General features: G+C 40.9%; 1 protein-coding gene across 2 annotated transcripts in view; it reads right to left on the reverse strand.

The window, feature by feature from the left end:
• Positions 1 to 21,844, reverse strand: part of LOC116987808 (protoheme IX farnesyltransferase, mitochondrial) — a 101,675-nt gene extending 79,831 nt beyond the window's left edge. For both annotated transcript variants that reach the window (XM_033044048.1, XM_033044047.1), the window contains exons 1-2: positions 21,740 to 21,844; positions 9,692 to 9,831 (exon numbers count right to left, since the gene is read on the reverse strand). In XM_033044048.1, coding sequence (XP_032899939.1) covers positions 9,692 to 9,831; positions 21,740 to 21,770 — 171 coding nt within the window. In that variant the 5' untranslated portion in view covers positions 21,771 to 21,844. The remainder of the gene's footprint in view (positions 1 to 9,691; positions 9,832 to 21,739) is intronic.
• Between the last annotated feature and the right edge of the window lie 445 nt (positions 21,845 to 22,289).

Genomic DNA, 22,289 nt, shown 5'->3' on the forward strand with positions numbered 1-22,289 from the left:
AAGCAAACATGCTTTGAATAATAGCTGGGATCTAAAGTTGACTGCATCGAGATGCATTGTTTGTTCGTGATCAGTAAAGGTAGGGATTATCAGTGATGAAGAATGCAACACCATATTTCACCCTTGGCACTGTCAATCAGCTTTAACCATTTCCCAAATCAGCTGATGGCGCATGAAAAATGCAGAATAAATCTCCATCCAAGTATTGCAATTCCATTCTCTGAAGAAAAATCTTAACTGAATCAGTGTATTACATTCGCTGTTCTCTGTTTCATTTATGCTTCTGAATTCTTTCAACAAAACTGGCAATTTAATGACTGAATAATAAGTTCTGAATGATGGGCAATTTTGTTCATTGTGAATCTGATTAAAAAAATACCCATTTGTTCCACATAAAACCTCTTGCATCTGGCAGACAGGAAGCTTTTTTGCAACTATTTATATTGAAATGTAAAACTAGTAAATGCACCATATGGTAAATCACTGAGACACCATGCAAATCATAATTTCAAAAATGACAGCATGGTATTGAGAAAACTGAGCAGATTAATGAGCTGTGGGTTATCATATTTCAGATCAAAACATAAGTTCTAAAAACAATTTGCAACACTGGCCATCCAAAGTTTCATATTCCTCAATTATTTATCTATTTAAAACACAGTCTTCTCTCAATTATCCAGGGCTCAAAGAAAACAGAGATAAGACAATTAATCCCTGGTACATTGGATGAATGACAGAAGCTGCAGAACCTGAGACAAATATTCCATATGTTGACATGAGAAAATATTCATGCTCTTGAAAAGGAGTAATCCCGATCAACAAGACAGCCAAGGCCCAGCCACTATTCCTGGTGCACATGGAAATGTGGTGCAAACATCTCCTTCAAACCATTCTTTAAAAGTTCAGTACTGATTCCTGGCCAAAATAATCAACTGGCTTATTCTTTTAAAAGAGTGTATTTTATTAATTCTAGTTCAGTTTACTTTAATTTAGAGATACAGCATGGAAACAGGCACTTTGGCCCACCATGTCCGTGCCGACCAGCGATATCCGTACACTAACACAATCCTGCACACACTAGGGACAATTTACAATTGTACCAAAGCCAATTAACCAACAAACCTGATCGACTTTGGAGTGTGGGAGGAAGCCAGAGCAGCCGAGAAATCTCACGCAGGGCACAGGGACCCTGCTAATCTGGGTCTGAGTTTATGTGAGCCAGTTGTATTTGCAGAATATTTCAGCATGTGCCACAAGTGCAGTAAGGAGAGGCTAATGCTGAAATGTTATGCTAATACAACTGGCTCAGGATGAGGTGTTCCATACCAGGACATCCAAGATGTCCTCATTCTTTCGTAAATGGGATTTCCCTCTTCCGTCATAGATGAGGCCCTCACACGTGTCTCCTCGGTACCCCAGAGCTCCAGCCTTGCTCCCCCTAGTTGCAACAGGGATAGAGTGCCCCCCCGTCCTTACCTTCCACCCAATCAGCCGTCGCATACAGCACATAATCGTCAGCCATTTTCGCCACCTCCAACAGGATCCCACCTCCAGTCACATCTTCCCATCTCCACCCTTTTCCGCTTACGCAAAAACTGCTCCCTCCACAACTCCCTGGTTAACTCATCCGTTCCAGCCAAACCACCCCCTCCCCAGGTACCTTCCACTGCAACACCTGTCTTTATACCTCCTCCCTCGACTCTGTCCAGGGACCCAGACAGTCCTTTCAGGTTAGGCAGAGGTTTGCTTGCACTTCCTCCAACCTCATCTACTGTATCTGTTGCTCAAGATGTGGACTGATACATCGGCAAGACAGAACATAGACAAGGCAATCGTTTCGCTGAACACCTTCGCTCTGTCTGCCTGGACCTATCTGATCTCCCGGTTGCTAAACATTTTAATTCTCCTTCCCATTCCTACACTGACCTTTCTGTCTTAGGCCTCATCCATTGTCAGTATGAGGTTAAACGCAAATTGGAGGAAGAGCATCTCATATTTTGCTTGGGTAGCTTACAACGTAGTGGTCTGAATATTGACTTCACTAACTTCAAGTAACACTGGCATTCACTCTCTCTCCATTCATCCCCCACCCATCGCACCAGCTTCTTGTTCTCACCCAACAACAGCTAACAATCGCCTGTTTCCTTTATCACTACTTTTTTGCATATCTTTCATCCGTTGTTCTATGTCTCTCTACATCATCTTCTTTCTCTCTCGTTTCCCTTTCCCGTGACTTTCAGTCTGAAGAAGGGTCTTGACCCAAAAGGCCATCCATTCCTTTTCTCCAGAGATTCAGCCTGTCCCGCTGAGTTACTGCAGCTTTTTGTGTCTATCTTCGGTATGAATATTAAATTGTCTAACTTCAAGGAATCCTTGCATCCCCTCTCCATCCCTCTCCCGCCCTAGTCATCGTACTAGTTTCATTGTTGTCCTGCTGAGTTTCACTGTTTGCATCACTTGTTAACACATTCTCTGCAGCCAACAATGAACCACTGCTCTTAGGGCTCTAGCTTTTTGTTATAGCCATGATATTTCTTGGTCTATTTTCCAGCACCAGCAGCACGTAAAATTTTGTCAGTAGCACGCCATGTTCAGAAGTGTCTATAATTACAGCCATCAGAATAAAATCTGTTGAAAAGCAACTCCCCACCATTAGTCTGTTAAATTGCCAAGTAGCAATCCTCGTTGAATGTTTACGAAGCGTAAATGAAAGCAAAGTCTTCAAATCGAAGCTAAACATGATACCAAAGTGCATTTATTTTTAATGAAAGACTGCAATGGATTCATCAGTCCTTGAAGAATTTAAGTTTTTTCTTCCCCAAATACAAACAAGTTAAGCAATCAAAATAATAATTAAAAATAATCACTCACATAAGAGCACAAACTAAAATATAGGTTGTAGCGTGTAGGTGCCTTTCTTCACTTCATGTCTAAATATAGTCTTGTTGTGGCAAAACTTAAGCTTGATAATAATAATGCACAAAGTATATACGATTAAAGCCACGGGCAAAAAACAAAACTCGAAGAGTTCTGCTCATTTTCTAACAACAATACAGGCCGAGACAAGACCACAAGCTTTGAAAAGAGCAGCTGTCTCTTAATGCCCTTAAAGTTTCTGAATATTTTGCACCATTTTCTGGAATTATCTCCCACTGATCTGATGACTTATCTGAACCAATGTGTTTTAATTTACGTACCAGAAATAATTTTCATATTTACTTGTAAGGCCATTAATTCATCTTTGGACTTTAGAAATACTGTGCAGAAACAGGCCCTTCAGCCCATCAAGTCTGTGCCGACCAGTAATTACCACATACACTAACATTATCCTACATACTAGGAACAATTTTACAAGTTTTTACCGAAGCCAATTAACCTACAAACCTTTTCCGTCTTTGGAATGTGGGAGGAAACCGGGGCACCTGGAGAAAACCAACACGTCACAGGGAGAATGTACAAACTCCGTATAGACAGCACCCATAGTCAGGATCGAACCCAGGTCTCTGGCGCTGTAAGGCAGCAAATCTACCACTGTGCCACTATGCCGCCTAAAATCTTATTAGGAATATTCCTTTAAGGATATGTAGAAAACAGCCATTTTCTAAAACACAACTGACCATTCCACTGCAAACTTCCTCTCAACGTCAGTATCACAAGGGAATGAGTGTTGACTTTGGACAGAGGAAGGTTGTGGATCCGCAAACCTGTCTCCAACTCTGGGACGATGGTGGAGAGAGACAAAAACTTTAAATTCCTGGGTGCGCATCTCCTTGAAGATCTATCCTGGATCCAGCTCACTGATGCAATCTTAAACAAAGCCCACCAATGCCTCTATTTCCTGAGAAGATTTTCTACAGCATGTTGATTGGTTACTTCACGTTGAATGCCCAAGAATGAACAAGGTTACAAAAAAGTAGTGAATAAAGTAGTGAGTACATCACAGATACAGTCCTCCCCAAATACTATGGCAACCAGCATCATCAGAGACCCACACCGCCCTGGCCACGCTTTTATCTCTCTCCTGCCATTGGAAAGAAGGTATAGGAGACTAAAAACTGTAATGTCCTGTTTCAGGAGCAGCTTCTTCCCTACTACCATCATGTGTTTAAATAGTACAACGTGCGAATAAGCTCCAAACTACATAGACTTGGGTGCATTGTATTTGTTTTTACATTAATATTTTATATATACACTGAACTTTTTTGTTGTTTATTATGGTCTTTACACTGTAAACTTTACAGAGTACCATCTTTACGTATCTTTTGTGCTGCTGCAAGTAGGAATTTCGTTGTTCCGTTTCAGGTTATGACAAAAAAACACTCTTGACTGTTTGCATTGTCAGACTTGCAATCAAGGCATCAATAAATGATGCTTATTTCTTTAAAACTTAGGTAGGTCAAAGCCAACATCTTCCATCTTTGCCACTAATATAAACAACTTCCTCCTCTCCAGCCCCCATCTTTAGGCTAAATCGGAATTTTCTGCACCAGGCAGATTTTACGCAGAAGCCAATTAACCTACAAACCTGCACCTCTATGTGGAAGGAAACCAGAGCACCTGGAGGCAATGCAAGCGATCACTGGGAGAATGTACAAACTCCGTACAGACAGCCCCCAACTGTCAGGATCGAACCTGCGTCTCTCGCACTATAAGGCTGCAACTCTATTGCTGCTCTGCCACTGTGCTAAATGCATTCACAATGTACTTTGTAACTTGTGTGATTCAAGTTTGAATTTTGATCCAATCAAATTATTGAGCCTTCAAAGGAACATTTTCATAAACTATTTCATAACTTTGCCAGTTTTAATCGTTACATTGGTATAACATGTAAATAAATTGTGGCACAAAAGCATTAATGTACGTAGATGTTATATGTATCACTGAAAGAATCAATTCACTGCCCAGTTAGGATTTATCGCAATGGCAGTCCAATCAGCACTCTATCAGCTGTGACTGAAGTATAATTCTTTGAATACTTCACATTAGGTCTGTTCACATACTCAATCACAACATGAAAGAAGTGGAACAATGCAAGAATGCAATCACACAATAAAGCGATCAGTGATACTTTTCTTCTGATCTAGCTGGCCAATATTTTAAAATCACCCACAATGTAAACTAAATCATTTCAACTCAAGGTAGGAGTCCGGATACACGACTCACAGATTAAACAATATACCTCTCCTCGAGTGGAGTAAAATAAATAGTAAATCCTCCTGAAATGTGAACAAAGGAGGCAGAAATTATAATGCAATTCAGCTTTTGCACGAGTAAAGACGATTGAGATAGAAGAGGTAGTCACGTTCCTGAAAAAAAGAGAATCTCGATAACTGGGCATTAATAACAAAGATAGGGAGAAGAGGATAAATGCAAATGAGAAAGGAAGTTATAATAAAGGAAAAAATAATTGCATAATACACAACAGCAAAAAAACATTAAAATCCTCAAAATGTCTTATACTTGTGTGCTACCTGATATTACTACAGGTGCACAACCTTTTATCCGAAAGCCTTGGGACCAGACACTTTTCGTAATTCAGAATTTGTCGGTCTTCGGAATGGAATTTTTTTAGCGTAGATTTTAATGGCTGGCTCAGTGGTAGAGTGCTCGGCTCATATCCGCAAGGTCGCGAGTTTGCGCCTTGATCCCGGCAGTAAACTCGGTCACGTGTTTGAGTCTTCAATGTAGTTTTTTCTTGCAGAATAAATGTTTGTATGAAATGCAGTGTAGGAGAGGTGTACTGACTGTGTGGGCAGAACTTTGGAAGTGATTGCCCACCAGTCTAAAAAGCCGCTGTGTCTCCCTGTCCCTGGGATAGCAGGGGGCGATCAAACAGCACAATACCCCCCTCCCCCTCCAACTCCAGAGGAATCCGCTCCCCAATGGGCCGCTACGGCGACAAGTGGCAGTTTGCCCACAGCCCGAGCTGCGCCCCTCATCCGCCACCCCAAGAACAAGACGTACCTTGCACACCATCAGCTTCTGCCCCTACGTGTTCCTCTGGAGTTGGAGCGGGGCTGGGCTGGAGTTGCTGCTGGCCGTGGGTCTCTGGGATCTCCGTGCTTGCAGTGGGCCTGGGGGTCGGTGTCCCGTTGGTCCTGACGTCTCCGGCCACCGCCCTGGACTGGAGCTGAGACTGGAAACTGTACCGCCCTTGCCCCCTCCCTCTGCAACTGCAAACAACCCCACTCTCCTGCAAGGGCGGTACAGTTCCCGGAGGATGGCAGGTGGCCGGAGACGTCAGGACCAACAGCAACTCGCTCCCCGATGGGCCCCTACGACGCCCCGAGCTGCGCCCCGTCATCCGCAACCCACGTTCCTCTGTAGTTGGAGCGGGGCTGGGCTGGGCTGCTGTTGGCTGTGGGTCTATGGGATCTCCGTGCTTGCAGTGGGCCTGGGGGTCGGTGTCCCGATGAGGGGGCGCAGCTCGGGGAACGGCTTCTGGTGGTCCTGACGTCTCCGGCCAGTTTGCAGTTTTCCTCTGGAGTTGGAACGGGGCTGGGCTGCTGTTGGCTGTGGGTCTCTGGGATCTCCGTGCTTGCAGTGGGCCTGGGGGTCGGTGTCCCGTTGGTTCTGCTGCAATCGCCGACGTGAAGACAGTGCAAAGCCCCCGCGCCGGTGCAATGGGCGGGGAGCTGGAGAGGGGAGGGAAGGGGTCACACACATGGCCTGGAAGCAGAGGGGTGTAGGTGGGGTGAAACTGAAGCGAGCGACAATCTGCTGCTGCCTGCCCCGCTGAGTTAAAAAGTTCCCACGCAAGACTCACGAAACACTGTGTATCGTGAGTCTACCGTGGGAACTTTTTAACTCAGCGGGCAGGCAGCAGCATATTGTCAATTATTAACCCTCCCGCGCAATATACCCTCACCTTCTCTTTTATGAATGGGGATTTAGTTCCCCTTTCTTCGAGGACCGACCGGAGGTTCCGCTGTCACCTCTGCGGGCCGCACTCGGTGAACGTTTTCAAGGACCTTTCTTCAAGGACTGAAAAAATGGCCGCTATTCGGAGGTTTTCGTTATTTGGATCTTCGGATAAAAGGTTGTGCACCTGTACTTCTCAATCAGCTGGAGCACTGTTGGAACAGAGAATACTTAACACAAACGACCCACTTCTGACTACTCAAAATCCAAAGGGGACCCATTTTAACCTGTACTTGCCCTGTAGAAAGACACAAAAAGCTGGAGTAACTCAGCGGGACAGACTGCATATCTGGACAGAAGGAATGGGTGACGTTCTGAAACATTCCCTTCTATCCAGAGATGCTGTCTGTCCCGTTGAGTGACTCCAGCTTTTTGTGTCTATTTTCGGTTTAAACCAGCATCTGCAGTTCCATCTTACACATCTTGTCCTGTCATGACTCTATTCTTTCTTTTCTTGTCTTTTCCTATTTACATCCATGACATCTTAAAGCAACCCCCACCGTCTGGAAGTTTTCAGTTTTTGGTCCCAACTGGCTCATGGGCATCCAATCTCTTTACAAATCTACCTCACGTCAGAATCATCTGAAGACTCTTCATTTTTTTTTTCCTTGACAGAAAGTCCAACTTCACCATCATCTGCCCTCAGTTGGCTGAACTCATTTTCTCGTTGAACTCACTTCCCCTAAATCAAAAGTGTACCTGCAAGAGTCCACACTATACTCATCCCTGTAGAAAATGTGAAGCAGATTTTGTTTCAATCCTTCACAAAACCTCTCCTCTGCCTTTTATTCTGGTACACTGATCCAGATCCTGATCTTGAACATCATCGTCTTTGCTGAAAATTCTACCCAGGTCTCACTTTCAACCTCTAACTCCTCCTTTCTTCTTTTTGGGACCTCTTTCTCTATCTCAAGAGATGGGTTATAACTATTACATCTATGTCCACAGATTCCGACAGCTACATTTATTACAGCTCCTCTCACTCTGCTTCTTGTAAAAAGTCCATTCCATTCTCCGTTTCTCCAGCTCCAAGAAAACAGTTGTGATAATGGCAGTTTTTATACCAATGCTTCCAAGTTATCTTCCTTTTCCCTTCACTGTAATTTCTCCTTCCTGAAGTTGTCAGAGCTTCCACGTGTGAATTTTCCATGTCAGGCATTCTTGCTCTGAACAAGCATCTTCTCTTCACCTTCTGTTCCACTGGCCTCCACATTCAATGGATTATTCTCTGTAATCTAATCTTCTTTTCCTTATTCAGCATTCTGAAGGGAAAGTTCCTGCAGTGACTCCCAACACCCACTCTCTCTTTCACTGCACCTTCACTTGCAGCCACAGGAGATGCAACATTTGCCATTTTACCTCTTCCATTCCCAATTTGGATGAAGTGCAAGTTAGTTGCTAATTCAATGGATGAAAATATCAATTTACTTGCACTTCAACCAAATGTAAGCATGGCATTTGATGCTCACAACGTTATCTCTGCTGAATTGGAGAAACCCAAGTTAAGATTGGGTAACAGCTTTGCAGAATATGTCTGTCTATTCATCAAAGGTGATCTTGAGCTACCAACAGTCTATCGCTTTATTTTTCCAAACGCTGTGAGCTCTCTGTGTTTGATATCTCATGTTCCATTGAAGCCGGGCCCAAGATCAAAGAACAACTTCCCATCTTCCATCAAGGTGCAGTACATGCGTCAGTTATCACAAAGAATTTCAGATGATCCACTTTCCAGTTTGCACCAGCATTGACCAATTCTGCTAAGTTAAGTGTTTAAGAAGGAGCTGCAGATCCTGGAAAATTGAAGGTACAGAAAAATGCTGGAAAAACTCAGCGGGTGCAGCAGCATCTATGGAGCGAAGGAAATAGGCAACGTTTCGGGCCAAAACCCTTCTTCAGACCAGGTTTCGGCCCGAAACGTTGCCTATTTCCTTCGCTCCATGGATGCTGCTGCACCCGCTGAATTTCTCCAGCATTTTTGTGTACCTCTGATAAGTTAAGTAATGTTAATTTAATTTTTCTCTTTGCATGGATGCTGCCTAACTTCTGCCGATTTCCAGCATTCTCCTATTTCAGATTTTCAGCCATTATAGTGTTCTTTATCTCACACTTCCGGCATTTGTTTCTCTTTCCTCCGTCCGTGTCAATCTCCCTCTGACGGATCAAGTGCATTGACAAGTCTTTGTTATCCCTTCTCAGTCAGCACCCTATGTGTCATTCAATCTCCATCGGTCTGCATCTGATTACAGACATTCCCTTTATTATTTCCACTCATCCCCTTTGCGCTAATTTAAAGCATTATATCACCATCCAGTATTGTAGAAATCCTGTAGTTACAATTTATATAAAGTTTTCTTTTAAAACAGGGTAGCTATTAAACTATCATTATGTTTAGTTTAGAGATACAGCGCAGAAACAGGCGCGAGTTCACACCAGCCAGCGATACACACACTATAGACAATTTACGCCTATACCAAGCCAATTAACCTACAAATCTGTACGTCTTTGGAGCGTGGGAAGAAACTGAAGATCTCGGAGAAAACCCACACGGTCATGGTGAGAACATACAAACTCTGTGCAGACAGCACCCGTAGCCGGGATCGAACCATGGTCTCGGGCGCTGCAAACATTGTAAAGCAGCAACTCTTCCGCTGCGCCACCGTGCTACATTTCTTCCCAGTTGTTTTATCCCCAATATACACTTGGCGAGGATTTCTATGTTGACAAACAAAAATTAACTTTGGCTGTTCTATACTCAAATATACCTACTAACCTGGCATTTAGGAAGGTAAAAATGTCGAATCTGGAGCCATTCCCCATTTCCTGGTCTGTAGTGATGGACGAAAACCTTTAGAATTTGTTTGATGATGGCTATTTTGTGAAGAGGCTCGAAAACACACAAACCCAAGCGACCTAAGTAAGGGAAAGAAAGCAAACTATTACTCTACAGGAAAGAAAGCTTATACTTTAAATATACCATCCATTCAGTTGACAGAATCTCAGGATTTACTCAAATACAAATTATTTATTATATATCATTTTGCACACAATCTTTCCATTTCCTTTTGGCAAACACACTTCAGATAATCAGGATGGTTGAGAATGTTTCATCAGCTACTCTTTCATATTTTAGTTTGTGTCCAAGATGGCTGTCGGAAGGGAGAGTGTACGCTGGCGCGGTTTGGCTGCCGCTGCTCTCTCTTCACATTGTGTTTTTGATTTTTTGTCTTTGGATCGAATTCTGTCTTTAATTTGTGTATTGGTGATGTCTTTATTATTTATTTTATTCCGATTATATGTTTTTTTACTCTTGTTAATTTCTGTAAGGTGTCCTTGAGACTTTTGAAAGGCGCCCACAAATAAAATGTATTATTATTATTATATTTGGTTAAGTGGAGTTTTAGGATGGTGGCGTGTGATATACAAGTTCCACACAACCATGAATAATCATCATATTAATATAACAAATTTCTCGATGGTGACAGGCTAATGTTATGTTAAAACAGGTTATCGCACAATAGACTGAACAAATGACAAGCTTTGGATTGAGTGTAGGTGACAGAAAGCAGTGACCCATTAAATCAGATACATCTTCTTCACTCCCTCTAAATGTGTTGATCAGCTGAAGTTTGTTTCCTGATCATTTTGGCGCAGCTTTCTGCATAATTAAAGTGACCCGGGGAGCACCACAATTAGTAGCAACTCTTTCAGAATCCATGATTAATCTCTTTAATCTATCCCATGGACAGTACCCCTTAGCCAATGTATTTACTAACACACGAAAGTTATTGCTAAACTTTATTACTTACAATAATTTATTCATGAGATAAAGAATTAAATGGTTGTTTATGTAAACATAGAATTTTTTTTTTTTATAAGAGATACTGTGTGGAAAATCAACCCGTACACAAGCACTATTCTGTACACTAGGGACAATTTACAATTTTACCAATGCCAATTACCTACAACCTTACATCCCTGGAGTGAGGTAGGAAACGAGCACCCGGACAAAACCCACCGGATCACAGGGAGAATGTGCAAACTCCATATAGCCAGCACCTGTAGTCAGGGTCGAACCCAGGTCTCTGGCGTTGTAAGGCAACAACTATACAGCTGTGCCACTGAACCACCCCAATCTTAAGATTCATGTTTTTTCACGATTAAACCAAATGTTTTTAAGTCACATTAAGATATTTGAATTACCTGTTAATTTTCCATATTGCAATGTATCCGTTGAATCTATGTTATACACTAAAACGGTAGGAATTGCAGTAATTTCTTAGAGAATCTCATCAATTTCATGTAGATTTTATCTTTTGTCAATGATGTGTCTTTATGCACAGTAGATCCCCGTTCATTCAAAACTCAAGAGCATAACTGATCGTTATAGCACTGAATTAAAACAAATAGTTTTCATTTACTACTTTATCACTGGCATTGTTTTGCCAATTCTACTCAGATGCACATGAAACTTGTTATGAAATAATCAGACACAGATGTTTGACAAAAAAAATCATAAAGCAACACATTGTTAAACAGTAATACTGGACACATTTCTTCCAAGAAATGAATTTCATGTTGTCATATTCATTGTTCCTGGAGAAACAAATCCAAATTAAAAGCATTAAACGCAGATTGCTAAATGTTTTTTGCTGTGCTCCTCTGGAAAGAGAGATTTTTCTGCTGCCCCAAATTCTCTACTCTGAACATAAGCATTGTTTAAAAAGCTGCAGCTTTATTCCTGCTCCTTCTCTGAATCCACCACATACTCATAACACCCCAACCACACCCAGTTTGATAACTTAGGAATTTGGAGATTTGCTCATATTTCACAGTTGGAATGGCATTCGGTATTTCAGAGAGGATTCTCTTGAACTTCTGCAGGTCTACAGTAGAGAGCATATTGACTGGTTGCATCACGGCCTGGGTCGGCAACCTGAGAGTCCAGGAGTGAAGACAACTGCAAAAAGTTGTGAACAATGTCGGGGGGGGGGGGGGGGGGGGATGGGGGGGTTTGGGGGGGTGTGTGTGTGTGTGTTTGTGTGTGTGTATAACTTAACATTCATTTACCAGAAGATTGAAACAAAACGCTGGACTCTTCTTCTTCTTCTTCTTCTTGCGTATGGCGTGCACAGCCTAAAGTTCTAAGACAACTTGTTCTGTTTGATCTTCTGTTTGTGCACGCCAGGTTGATTGCATTCGTCGAAACAGGGTGGACCACATGAAGGTTGCAATCTCCCAACCTCAATGCTGGACTAATATCCAGAATTTCCAGTCCAAATTAACTAAAGGCTGGGTTTATATTTGCAAAAAAGATTAAACTATTCATTCATACTGCTGCATCAATTAAAATAAATGGCAAGTACCTGTAGTAAGAAATGTTCCCAAGTGTATAAACAACCTAAATTGTACTTTTACAAGTTTTGGCCTTAATTGCCATGTTTTTCTTAGACACAGGTGCCAATCATTCACAAGCTAGCCCGAGGTATCTTGTATCTTGATCCACTCACTGTCCAGTATTTAATCAGGCAGTGGTTCCACTACAGGTCCCTTTGCGATTAGTAAGCTCAGTGCTCTCTTTCTTCTTAATGATGTTCCAATGGATGTTTATGTTAAAATGTATTTTGTGTGTTCTGTTGCATTTTATTTGTATGACTGACTTGGCAAATTAAATTCCTCATATGTTGCAAAACATACTTGGCTAATAAAGTATTATTGTGATTGTGATTGAAACAGTTGATTTTGGTAAGCCTAAGGGTTGGCTGATGTCTCTAACAGTTTTATTCTTGTTTCTTAGTCTCATAATGGCTTCTTTGACTTTCATTGGCACAACTTTGTGCCTCATGTTGATAAACAGCAATAAAAGTTTCCAAAGGTGATGGAAAGACTGGAGGAAAGACTAGGTGTTGAGAGCTCTCTTATACCTGCATGAAGGAGGCATTTAAACACACCTGAGCAATTACAAACACCTGTGCAGGCATGTATCCCAAACATTATGGTGCCCTAAAATGGGGGGACTATGTATAAACATGGCTGTAATTTCTACATGGCAAAATCAAAATGTATAAAAATACCCTTTCATAAAATTTGACAATGTGCACTTTAACCACATGTGATTTTGTTCTATTACAAATCTCAAATTGTGGAGTACAGAGGCAAATAAATTAATGATGGGTCTGTCGCAAACATTATGGAGGGCACTGTAATTGCCATTTTCAATTGCTCACTGTCAATTGGCTTTAGTGTGTTGGTCAGTGATAGAACCTGGGGAAGCTGATGAGAACATGGAGCGTATAAAGACCAGAAGAATGGATGACAAGTATTTGTTTACCGAGATAGATGATTATTTTCCATTTTGTTAAGACACACACACACACACAATGTTACAAGCCAGTAATTATCACCCATCCCTAGTTGCTGTGAAAAAAATCAAGAGGCAATTACATGTGCAACACAGAGATGAGATTAGAGGATGGCAAATAACATCCTCAAAATGTTTATCTCAAATGCCGACAATCATCCCAGTTAATACTTTATATAATGAAAGTGGAGTAAATGACTAAGAAACAACTAGATTCTATGAGATAATGCAAGTTGTGAGAAGCATAGCTTCAAAGCCACCCGTCTTGTACAGAAAAGTGATGCCACATCACATTTTAATTTACTTGTAATGCAAAATGCCATTTTTCTGTAGGAGATATAAAAATGAAATATCATTACTATCACCATGGTTTCCACTGATTTTGATTCAAATTTGCTTCTCTTTAGACCGTTCCTCCTCTGCAGTTTAGATTGAGTCCTAGCTTGTCATTATAAATTATAAGTTATAATCTTGAAGGGAATTGCACTTCTTAACAATTGTTTTTTTCAAAAACAAATCCAATGCTACATCTTTCATCATTTTAACATCTACCACCTCAGCTATCTTTAAATTAAAATAAAACTTATGTTTTAAAAATACAACGTTTAAAATTTATTTATTTTTAATTCTATAATAAAGATACAAATTGCTGGAGTAATTCAGCGAGTCAGGCAGCATCCCTGGAGAACTTGTAAGAATTTATATTCTTCATGGTCAAATATCCCAAAAGAAGACAGTACTGCAACTCTTAATTCCTCAAAATAAATGGAAAATTGCTGATCATAATTTATTGTCCACAATAGTCAATGTTAAACAAGATCACACCTAGTGCTGCATAACAACATTACAGCATCATTGCTGTGCACATTCTACCTAACTGAGATAACCATAGATTAATCTTTGAAGAAAATTTAAGAGAGAATGGACAGTAGTAATTGGCAGAAATTGTTAGGTGCTAAAGTACACTCACGATTCTGCAAATGTTCAAGACTCCTTTGGTACGTGAAATGGTCAAATCCCAGATAAATAGATAAGAAACTTGCAAATCACTGCCACCTACTGAATGTTCTTCAATACATACAATAAGCAGCAAACACAATTGCCTGACAAACTATCCAATTGCACATACGTGTATGAACACTTGTTATAGAGGTATGATTTTACAAATCAAATATGCGTAATAGCAATGCAGTTGTTATGAATTTAAACTAATCTCAATAAAACTGGAACAATCCTGCATTACCTGAAAACCCATCCAATATTTCAATGGTGTTACTACAAAGAAACCAATTGTTAATTGAAAGTTAAGCAGTACTTTACTAAAAATGTAACCAGTACAATTTCAGAAAAATTGTCCATAAAATTGTTGCAGTCCAATAAAAAATATTGCAATTAATTCCATGCGTAAGAATAGCCAGAAAATTGATTATAATTTGGTTTTATCTAAATATAGTCAATGACCAGTAAATAACGTGCTATTTTTGCTAATGTCAATTTAATTCAGTGTGTGACAAGGTAACCTTTCCACATCAAACATTTGCCTTACATGCAAATGCATTAATTCAAGCATCAAAATAAGATATTTACACCTAATTTCACCAAAGAGAAGATACACAAATCATTAGACCGTTCATGCATTACTTTAATGTCCTGCACATTTATCACGCTTTTTAAAAAATCACTTAAACAACAATTTACTCAATTTTCCAGAACAGTGAAGCACTTGCATTAATGCAGGCACACTGGATAAGACGGTAACTGGGATTTGTTTTGAATCGGATAAATGCAGATCAATTTTGTCATTATTCATGCTCTGCACAGATATTTAGTTGAAGCTCTCCACAAACACATTACTCAAATTATTACATCTATAGAACCCTTTGGCACCAATTATGTAGATATGGCCTGTACAGATGAACTAGTAGTTTTTCTATATTACATTTTCAATCCAGCAATTTTGAAAAAATTGTGCTTTTAGAGAAGAAAATCTGTGTTTATATCATATCTCTGTGATGTCCAGTTAAACCAATCCCCATTTTGCTGTCATCTAACTAAATTTCCTGAGAACATAACACTAAGCTACAGCAACATGTTCACCTATTTCCCTTACCATCTTTAGAAAAAAAATTAAAGTGTTATTCTCACAATGCCTAAAACAAATTAATGAATTTTTGAAATATTCTCATATATTCTCATGATGCCTCAAAGCAAATTAATTAATTTTTGAAATGTCCACGTTCGAATGCCCCACAAGCTTCGAAGGAGATGAATAATATGTTAATGTTTCTGGTTGCGATACTGAAGAATTAACATTGTCCAAAACATTGCCAGGGAATATTTTACATACATCTGAAACTCAGATATGATCTCAGTTAATTATTTCATCAAAAAGATAACAGAAGAGAAAGCAATGCCATTTCAAGTTGTACCACTGGCAGTTTCAAGAAGTCAAGCAAAAAGCAGCAGCAGACTAATCTAATCAGTTTTAAAAAAGCAAAGCAGATTAGCAAGGTAATTAAAATAGAAATCAAAACACTGGAGTCAAATTCTGGAGGGACAGACTAAAAAGCATAGAAATAACATTACACTTATGCATAGCCTTGAACCGTTCTGATCCGCATACGGCAAAAAGAGGATATAGAGCCACTGGAGATGATACCATGAGCAAGAGATATGCCATTTGTAAAGATTATAGTTAGGGGCATAATATTGAAGCAATACCTTTATTGAATGCTGTGATAAATATTGGTAAAATGTCGGGTTGAATAAAACCAAGCTTTACTTTCAAACTATTGTTCATTAGAAGTTTTAACTGAGTTCTGTGGTTCTTCATTCCAGTCTGAAGAAGAGTCCAGCCCTGAAATGCTGCCTGTCCATTCCCTCCACAGATGCTGCCTGACCCACCAGCTCCTCAAATACTTTGTTTTAAATTCCTTATAGGTTTAATAAGGATTAACCATGAGCATAATTTAGTAATCAATACAGCTAATCAGGAGATTCTGGGAAAGATATTATCCTCCAAAGGGCAGTGACAATATAAAACTCCTACTTCAAGGAGTCATGTGATTAGGGCAATAGCTACGTTTAAGGGGAGAAACAGTAGTGAAGGGACAAGGTCAGATTAGATGAAGAAGTGTGAAAGGAGGTTTATGACCTAAATGGATTAAATTGCTTATTTCAATCCAGTAAATGATGCATAAATTAGATGTATTAGCAAATACAAAATACAAATTCCTTTCATACAAATAAAAATAATGCCATAGTTTAACACCTTTTTTAAAACATATTCTCTCATCTTTCTCCAATGGTGAGGTAAATCTTAACCTTTGCACCTTTTTACAAAGCAAAGGAGAAATGCACAAATTTAGCACCAACAATAACAATGGAAAATATTTTAGAGAACAGAAATAATGATGGAATTCATATTGTCAAAACACATCTCACCAACTTTGCTCTCTAAAATCATCTTAGCCAACTTGAATACTTTCATTTTCTGTTGCAACAGTTCTCGCTCTTCAATTCACCGCAGTGCTCAAAGTGATTATTTAATCTATTCCCTCATTTTCAGATAAAAGAATATGGTGAAAATAAAGATGGATTGCCTGGAAACCTCTTTAACTTTCGGGCCCTAAAGCAGCACTTTTATTTTAAGTCATAAATTAGATCAAAATATCCAAACTAATACATTTGCTTGTCACGTCAAAAACCAAAGTTACAACAGCCAGCTGCTTCTGAGATAATCTCACAGAAAAACTGTGGGATCATTTACACTTTTCGACAGTCAGTGTAGATAACAGAGCTCAAGTTGCGCAAGCCAGATTTTCTTTGTCTATTCTAGCCTGAACATTTTCAGTCTTTATTTTTTTCTGTGATATACTTAACTGCAAAGAAAATCTAATGCTAAATTAATCATTTAGCAGCTGGACATCACAAAAGTGAGTCACTACAACAGCAGCAAACTATTACATGAACATTAACTGACAAAAGTTATCTTCAACCATCGTCTAGACACCCAGCAGTTTAGAGGCCATTAGAAGTGCCAAAACAGCTGCAATTTTCAAAAGCAAGAATGTATGAAGTTGCTAACATCCTTCCAAATTATGGGTTCCCCACCGTGCACCAAAAGTAACAGTATGCCTAGGTAAAGCATGCATAACAAGTGTGACATAATATGGCAACTAGAACTCACACCACACACTCCCGCAACCTTATTGCCTTTGGTTTTGATTTGGGTTTCCTGAAACGCATACTGCTGGAAAGGGTGGGCAGACAGTCAACACTCAAACATGGCCTATGAACTGGCAGCTGAGACAGAAATAACAAATGATTCATTATCCAAAATGTTCTTCTTTACAATGTCTGGTTTCTAATTTCCATACCATAAGATGGGGGAAAAGGATGGGGGGTTGGAGTTTAAATTTGCCATTGTACCAAAAATCTACACTCCTGCTTTTTGACCCAAGTCAGATCTTGGAAACCTTTCTGGTCAGAGTATGGCTGCAATTTTCACCCGATATATTCATTCACAACACTTGGTCAGCAAAGAAACAAACACCATTTATTGGTTATCCTAGATGGCTACGAGTGTTGTCAGTACAGAGTTTGTATGTTCTCATGTGATCATGTGGGATTTTCTTCCAGTTTCCTCTCACACTCCAAAGACGTATGGGTTTGTAGGTTAATTGGCTTGGTTAAAATATAAATTGTCCCTTGTGTGCAGGCTAGTGCTAGCGTACGGAGTGATCGCTGGTCGGCGCAGACTCGGTAGGCCGAAGGGCCTGTTTTTGCATTGTATCTCTAAAGTCAAAAGCTTGCATTGCCATTTTCAATGAAGTTGAAGAATCAAACACTTTGGATCTTGAGTCATGTTTCATGCCGACACCCTTCTTGGAAAAGCAAACTCATTCTCAGATTCCAGCTTCTCCTCAAGCCGCACTCTCTGATGACTAGCATATAGTTTAAGCACTTGCATCTTACTTTATCAGCCTCCCTGCATTATAACATTATCATTGCCAATTTTTCAATTTAGATGCATAACATTGGCCAGGCACTACAGGAACTGCAGGATTATCAATCAATGTTACACTAATTTTAGAAATTGATCCATTTTAAAGCATTGAGGTGGAATCTTTGCAAGGTGAGAAACTTGGTACACAATATGCAGCCTGTACTATAATCAAGGAACATAGCAAAGCAAAGCAAAGCATCAACTTGCATCAAGTTTTGCACAAAGCTCTGAGGTAATGCTTCCTAGACTAACTCTATTCACACACTTGTAGGCCCAGTGGCAATCCATGTCCGAAGGCCATGCTACAAATTCCCTTCCAGCTGCCATCCACTGTCTGAGTGTTGCAATGGGAACTCGAGAGCATGAGACAAAGGAGCAGATTTAGCCCATTTGGCCCATCGAGTATGCTCCACCATTCGACCATGACTTTTTCCCTCTCAACCCCATTTTCCTGTCTTCTCCCCATTGTTTAAAAGGAAAGCACTGTAGCAAATCCCATCTATCAATACTGTTCTTAACAAGTTATGAGATATCTTTAAACTGTTGGCTAGACCAGCAGAATATTTCCTCACTTTTCTTTGCACAGTAGTGTCAAGAGATCAAAGGTAGAGCATCAGTTTGAATCATATAGGAAGGAACTGCAGATGCTAGTTTCCACCGAAGATAGACTCAAAATGTTAGAGTAACTCAACTGGACAGACAGCATCTCTGGATAGAAGGAATGGGTGATGTTTCGAGTCGAGACCCTTCTTCAGATTGAGTCAGGGGAGAGGGAGACACAAAGATAAAGAAGGGTGCACACCTTACCCATCCTTATCTCTGTGTCTCCCTCCCTCCCCCCTCTCCCTCCTCCCTGACTCTCAGTCTGAAGGGTCTAGACACAAAACATCACCCATTTCTTCTGTCCAGAAATGCTGCCTCCAGCTAAGTTACTCCAGCTTTTTTTTGAATATCGGTTTGAATTAGTCAGAATCAGTACTCGAGAGCATGCATTTCATATGCAATGGCCCAATTTGCATATATGAATATGCAAAACACACTATTACTGCATTCATGTAATTAGAATCCTAACACAGGATAGAGTATTTATGATGCAGATTAATCATGTAAATACAAGCAAAAATATTCTGCGAAAGATGGAGTGTATTGCAATGTTATTCTGTCAATCTATACATGCAATTACTAATTGAATGGCTGGCATGTCTGATTATCATGAAAGGCAGAATCAGGTGAACAGTATATATTTAAATAATTCTCAATGTCAGGCTTTCCCCCCAAATTAATGCCATGCCCAGTGTAATTATCCACTATAGAGGCCATTGTTTTGAACTTTTAGTCCAAAATAAAAATAAGTTTAACCAACAGTAACTTTAAAGAGAATGAACACACTGTAATTTCAGATTCTTGTTGCACACCACCTGCAACTAAAATATTGAGAAACTTGAGAGATCCAATGAGTAGATTTTTCTTACAGAGGTTACTGGAACGCACAGCCAGATAACAGAGAGATACAATTACAACATTTAAAAAGCATTTAAACAGATACCCTACTTAAATAAGGAGGAGGTCAGGGAGAGCCATATCTGAGGATTGGCATTGATAGGCCAAAAGTGCTCATTTCTGCATGGCTCCATAATTATAAACATTAGTCATTGCTTCATTCTCTTCAGAGAAAATACTCAAACAACAAACTGCGTTTGAAAAAAATTCTTAAAGAATGTATTATTTTGCAATGTATATGCCAGTGATACATTTAATGGGAGAACTAATATCACCTTTCACCCCATCAGCCGTCTCATACAGCACATAATCCTCGAACCTTTTCGCCACCTCCAACGGGATCCCACCACTAGCCACATCTTCTTATGTTCACCTCTTTCCGCAGAGACCATCCTCTCCACAACTCCCTGGTTAACTCATCGCTTCCCACCCAAACCACCCCCTCCACAGGTAGTTTCCACTGCAATCATAGGAGGTGCAACACCTGTCCCTATACATCCTCCCTTGACCATCCAAGAACTCCAACTGTCTTTTCTGGTGAGGGAGAGGTTCTTTTGCACCTCCACCAACCTCATCTACTGTAGTTCCTGCTCCAGGTGTGGACTATATTATCGGCGAGACCAAGTGCAGGTTCGGCGATCGTTTCGCTCTGCTTAGTTTGCCGAGGCTTATGTCATCTCCCGGTTGTTAAACCCTTTAACTCCCCTTCCCATTCTCATACTGAGCTTTCTGTGCTGTCCCTCATTAACTGTCAGAGTGAGGCCCAATGCAAATTGGAGGAACAGCACCTCTAATTTCACTTGGGCAGCTTACAACCCAGCAGTATGAATTTTGATTTATCTAACTTAAAATTAAAATAACCCTTGCTTCCCCCTCTCTGTCCGTCCCTCCCCAATCCTAGTTGTCCCACATGTTCTCCTGATTAAATATTAGATTATATAGCGTGTCGTCACCTTCCCCTCAGCTAACAATGAACCATTCTAAGGTACACAAAATTGCTGGAGAAACTCAGTGGGTGCAGCAGCATCTATGGAGCGAAGGAAATAGGCGACGTTTCGGGCCGAAACCCTTCTTCAGGCCCTTCTTTATCTCCTCAATGAACCATTCTACATCCTCTTATCACCGTCTGCTTTGATCTGTCGTTTTCACACCTTAACTTTCCACATCTGTAGTCTCCCACTTCGCTGACTCTGGAGTAGGGTCTCGACCCGAAAAGTCACCCATTCCTTCCCTCCAGAGATGCTACCTGACCCGCTGAGTTACTCCAGTATTTTGTGTTTATCTTAAATATAGATATTTGTCAATTCAATGCACATGACTCCTTTTAGAAACATAGAAATTAGGTGCAGGAGTAGGCCATTCGGCCCTTCGAGCCTGCACCGCCATTCAATATGATCATGGCTGATCATCCAACTCAGTATCCCGTACCTGCCTTCTCTCCATACCCCCTGATCCCCTTAGCCACAAGGGCCACATCTAACTCCCTCTTAAATATAGCCAATGAACTGGCCTCGACTACCCTCTGTGGCAGAGAGATCCAGAGATTCACCACTCTCTGTGTGAAAAAAGTTTTTCTCATCTCGGTTTTAAAGGATTTCCCCCTTATCCTTAAGCTGTGACCCCTTGTCCTGGACTTCCCCAACATCGGGAGCAATCTTCCTGCATCTAGCCTGTCCAACCCCTTTTGTGGGGCTGGGGGGGGCGTTTATTTCAATTTTAATGTGTATCTTAAGCGGGATATCAGTTTAGGAAAGTCGTGCGCCCACTGTGAAACGTTACTACTGTTTAAGTGGCGGGTTATGGAAGATATCTGGGCGCCCGAAGCCTCTTAATTCAAGGTTGACAAGGTCAATCGGAAGCGAGGGAAACATCACGATGACTCGAGTATTCGCCACTCTTTGTGCCTGAAGCAACGTGCGATGATTTTCTGACTCCGCTAACCGAGCACATACCTGACAACAGCCGACATGACACACGGTACATGGTGTATTCCTGAGACAAGGAGCCCCCGGTGTCTCCTCACTCACTGCGGGCCGCCATCTTGCGCCGCGCCCTGACCCCGCCCGCCCGGCGCCGGCATTCACTTCCGGGTGGCGGCCGCGGGACCGGTTGTCGTGGTTACCGGGGCTGGGAGCAGCAGCAGGTCATTAGAACCACAACAACTGTGTAGGGAGGAACTGCAGAGGCGGCTGGTTTACACTGAACATGGACACGGAATGCTGCAGTAACTCAGCATCTCTGGAGAAAAGGAGCACTGGGTGATGTTTCGTGTCGAGACCTTTCTTCAGATTGAGAATCAGGGGTAAGGGATTCCTCTCTTCCAGTCTCCTGATGAGGCAGAGTGGTGCAGCTGGTGACAGCGCCAGGGACCCAGGTTCAATGCTGACCTCTGGCAAGAATTTCATTGTCCTATACAGGGACACATGACAATAAACTCACTTGAACTTGAACTCTCTGTGTGGAGTTTGCACCTTCTCCATGTGGCTGTGTGGGTTTCCTCTG

Source organism: Amblyraja radiata, chromosome 26, assembly GCF_010909765.2.
Source record: "Amblyraja radiata isolate CabotCenter1 chromosome 26, sAmbRad1.1.pri, whole genome shotgun sequence".
Classification (NCBI taxonomy): domain Eukaryota; kingdom Metazoa; phylum Chordata; class Chondrichthyes; order Rajiformes; family Rajidae; genus Amblyraja; species Amblyraja radiata.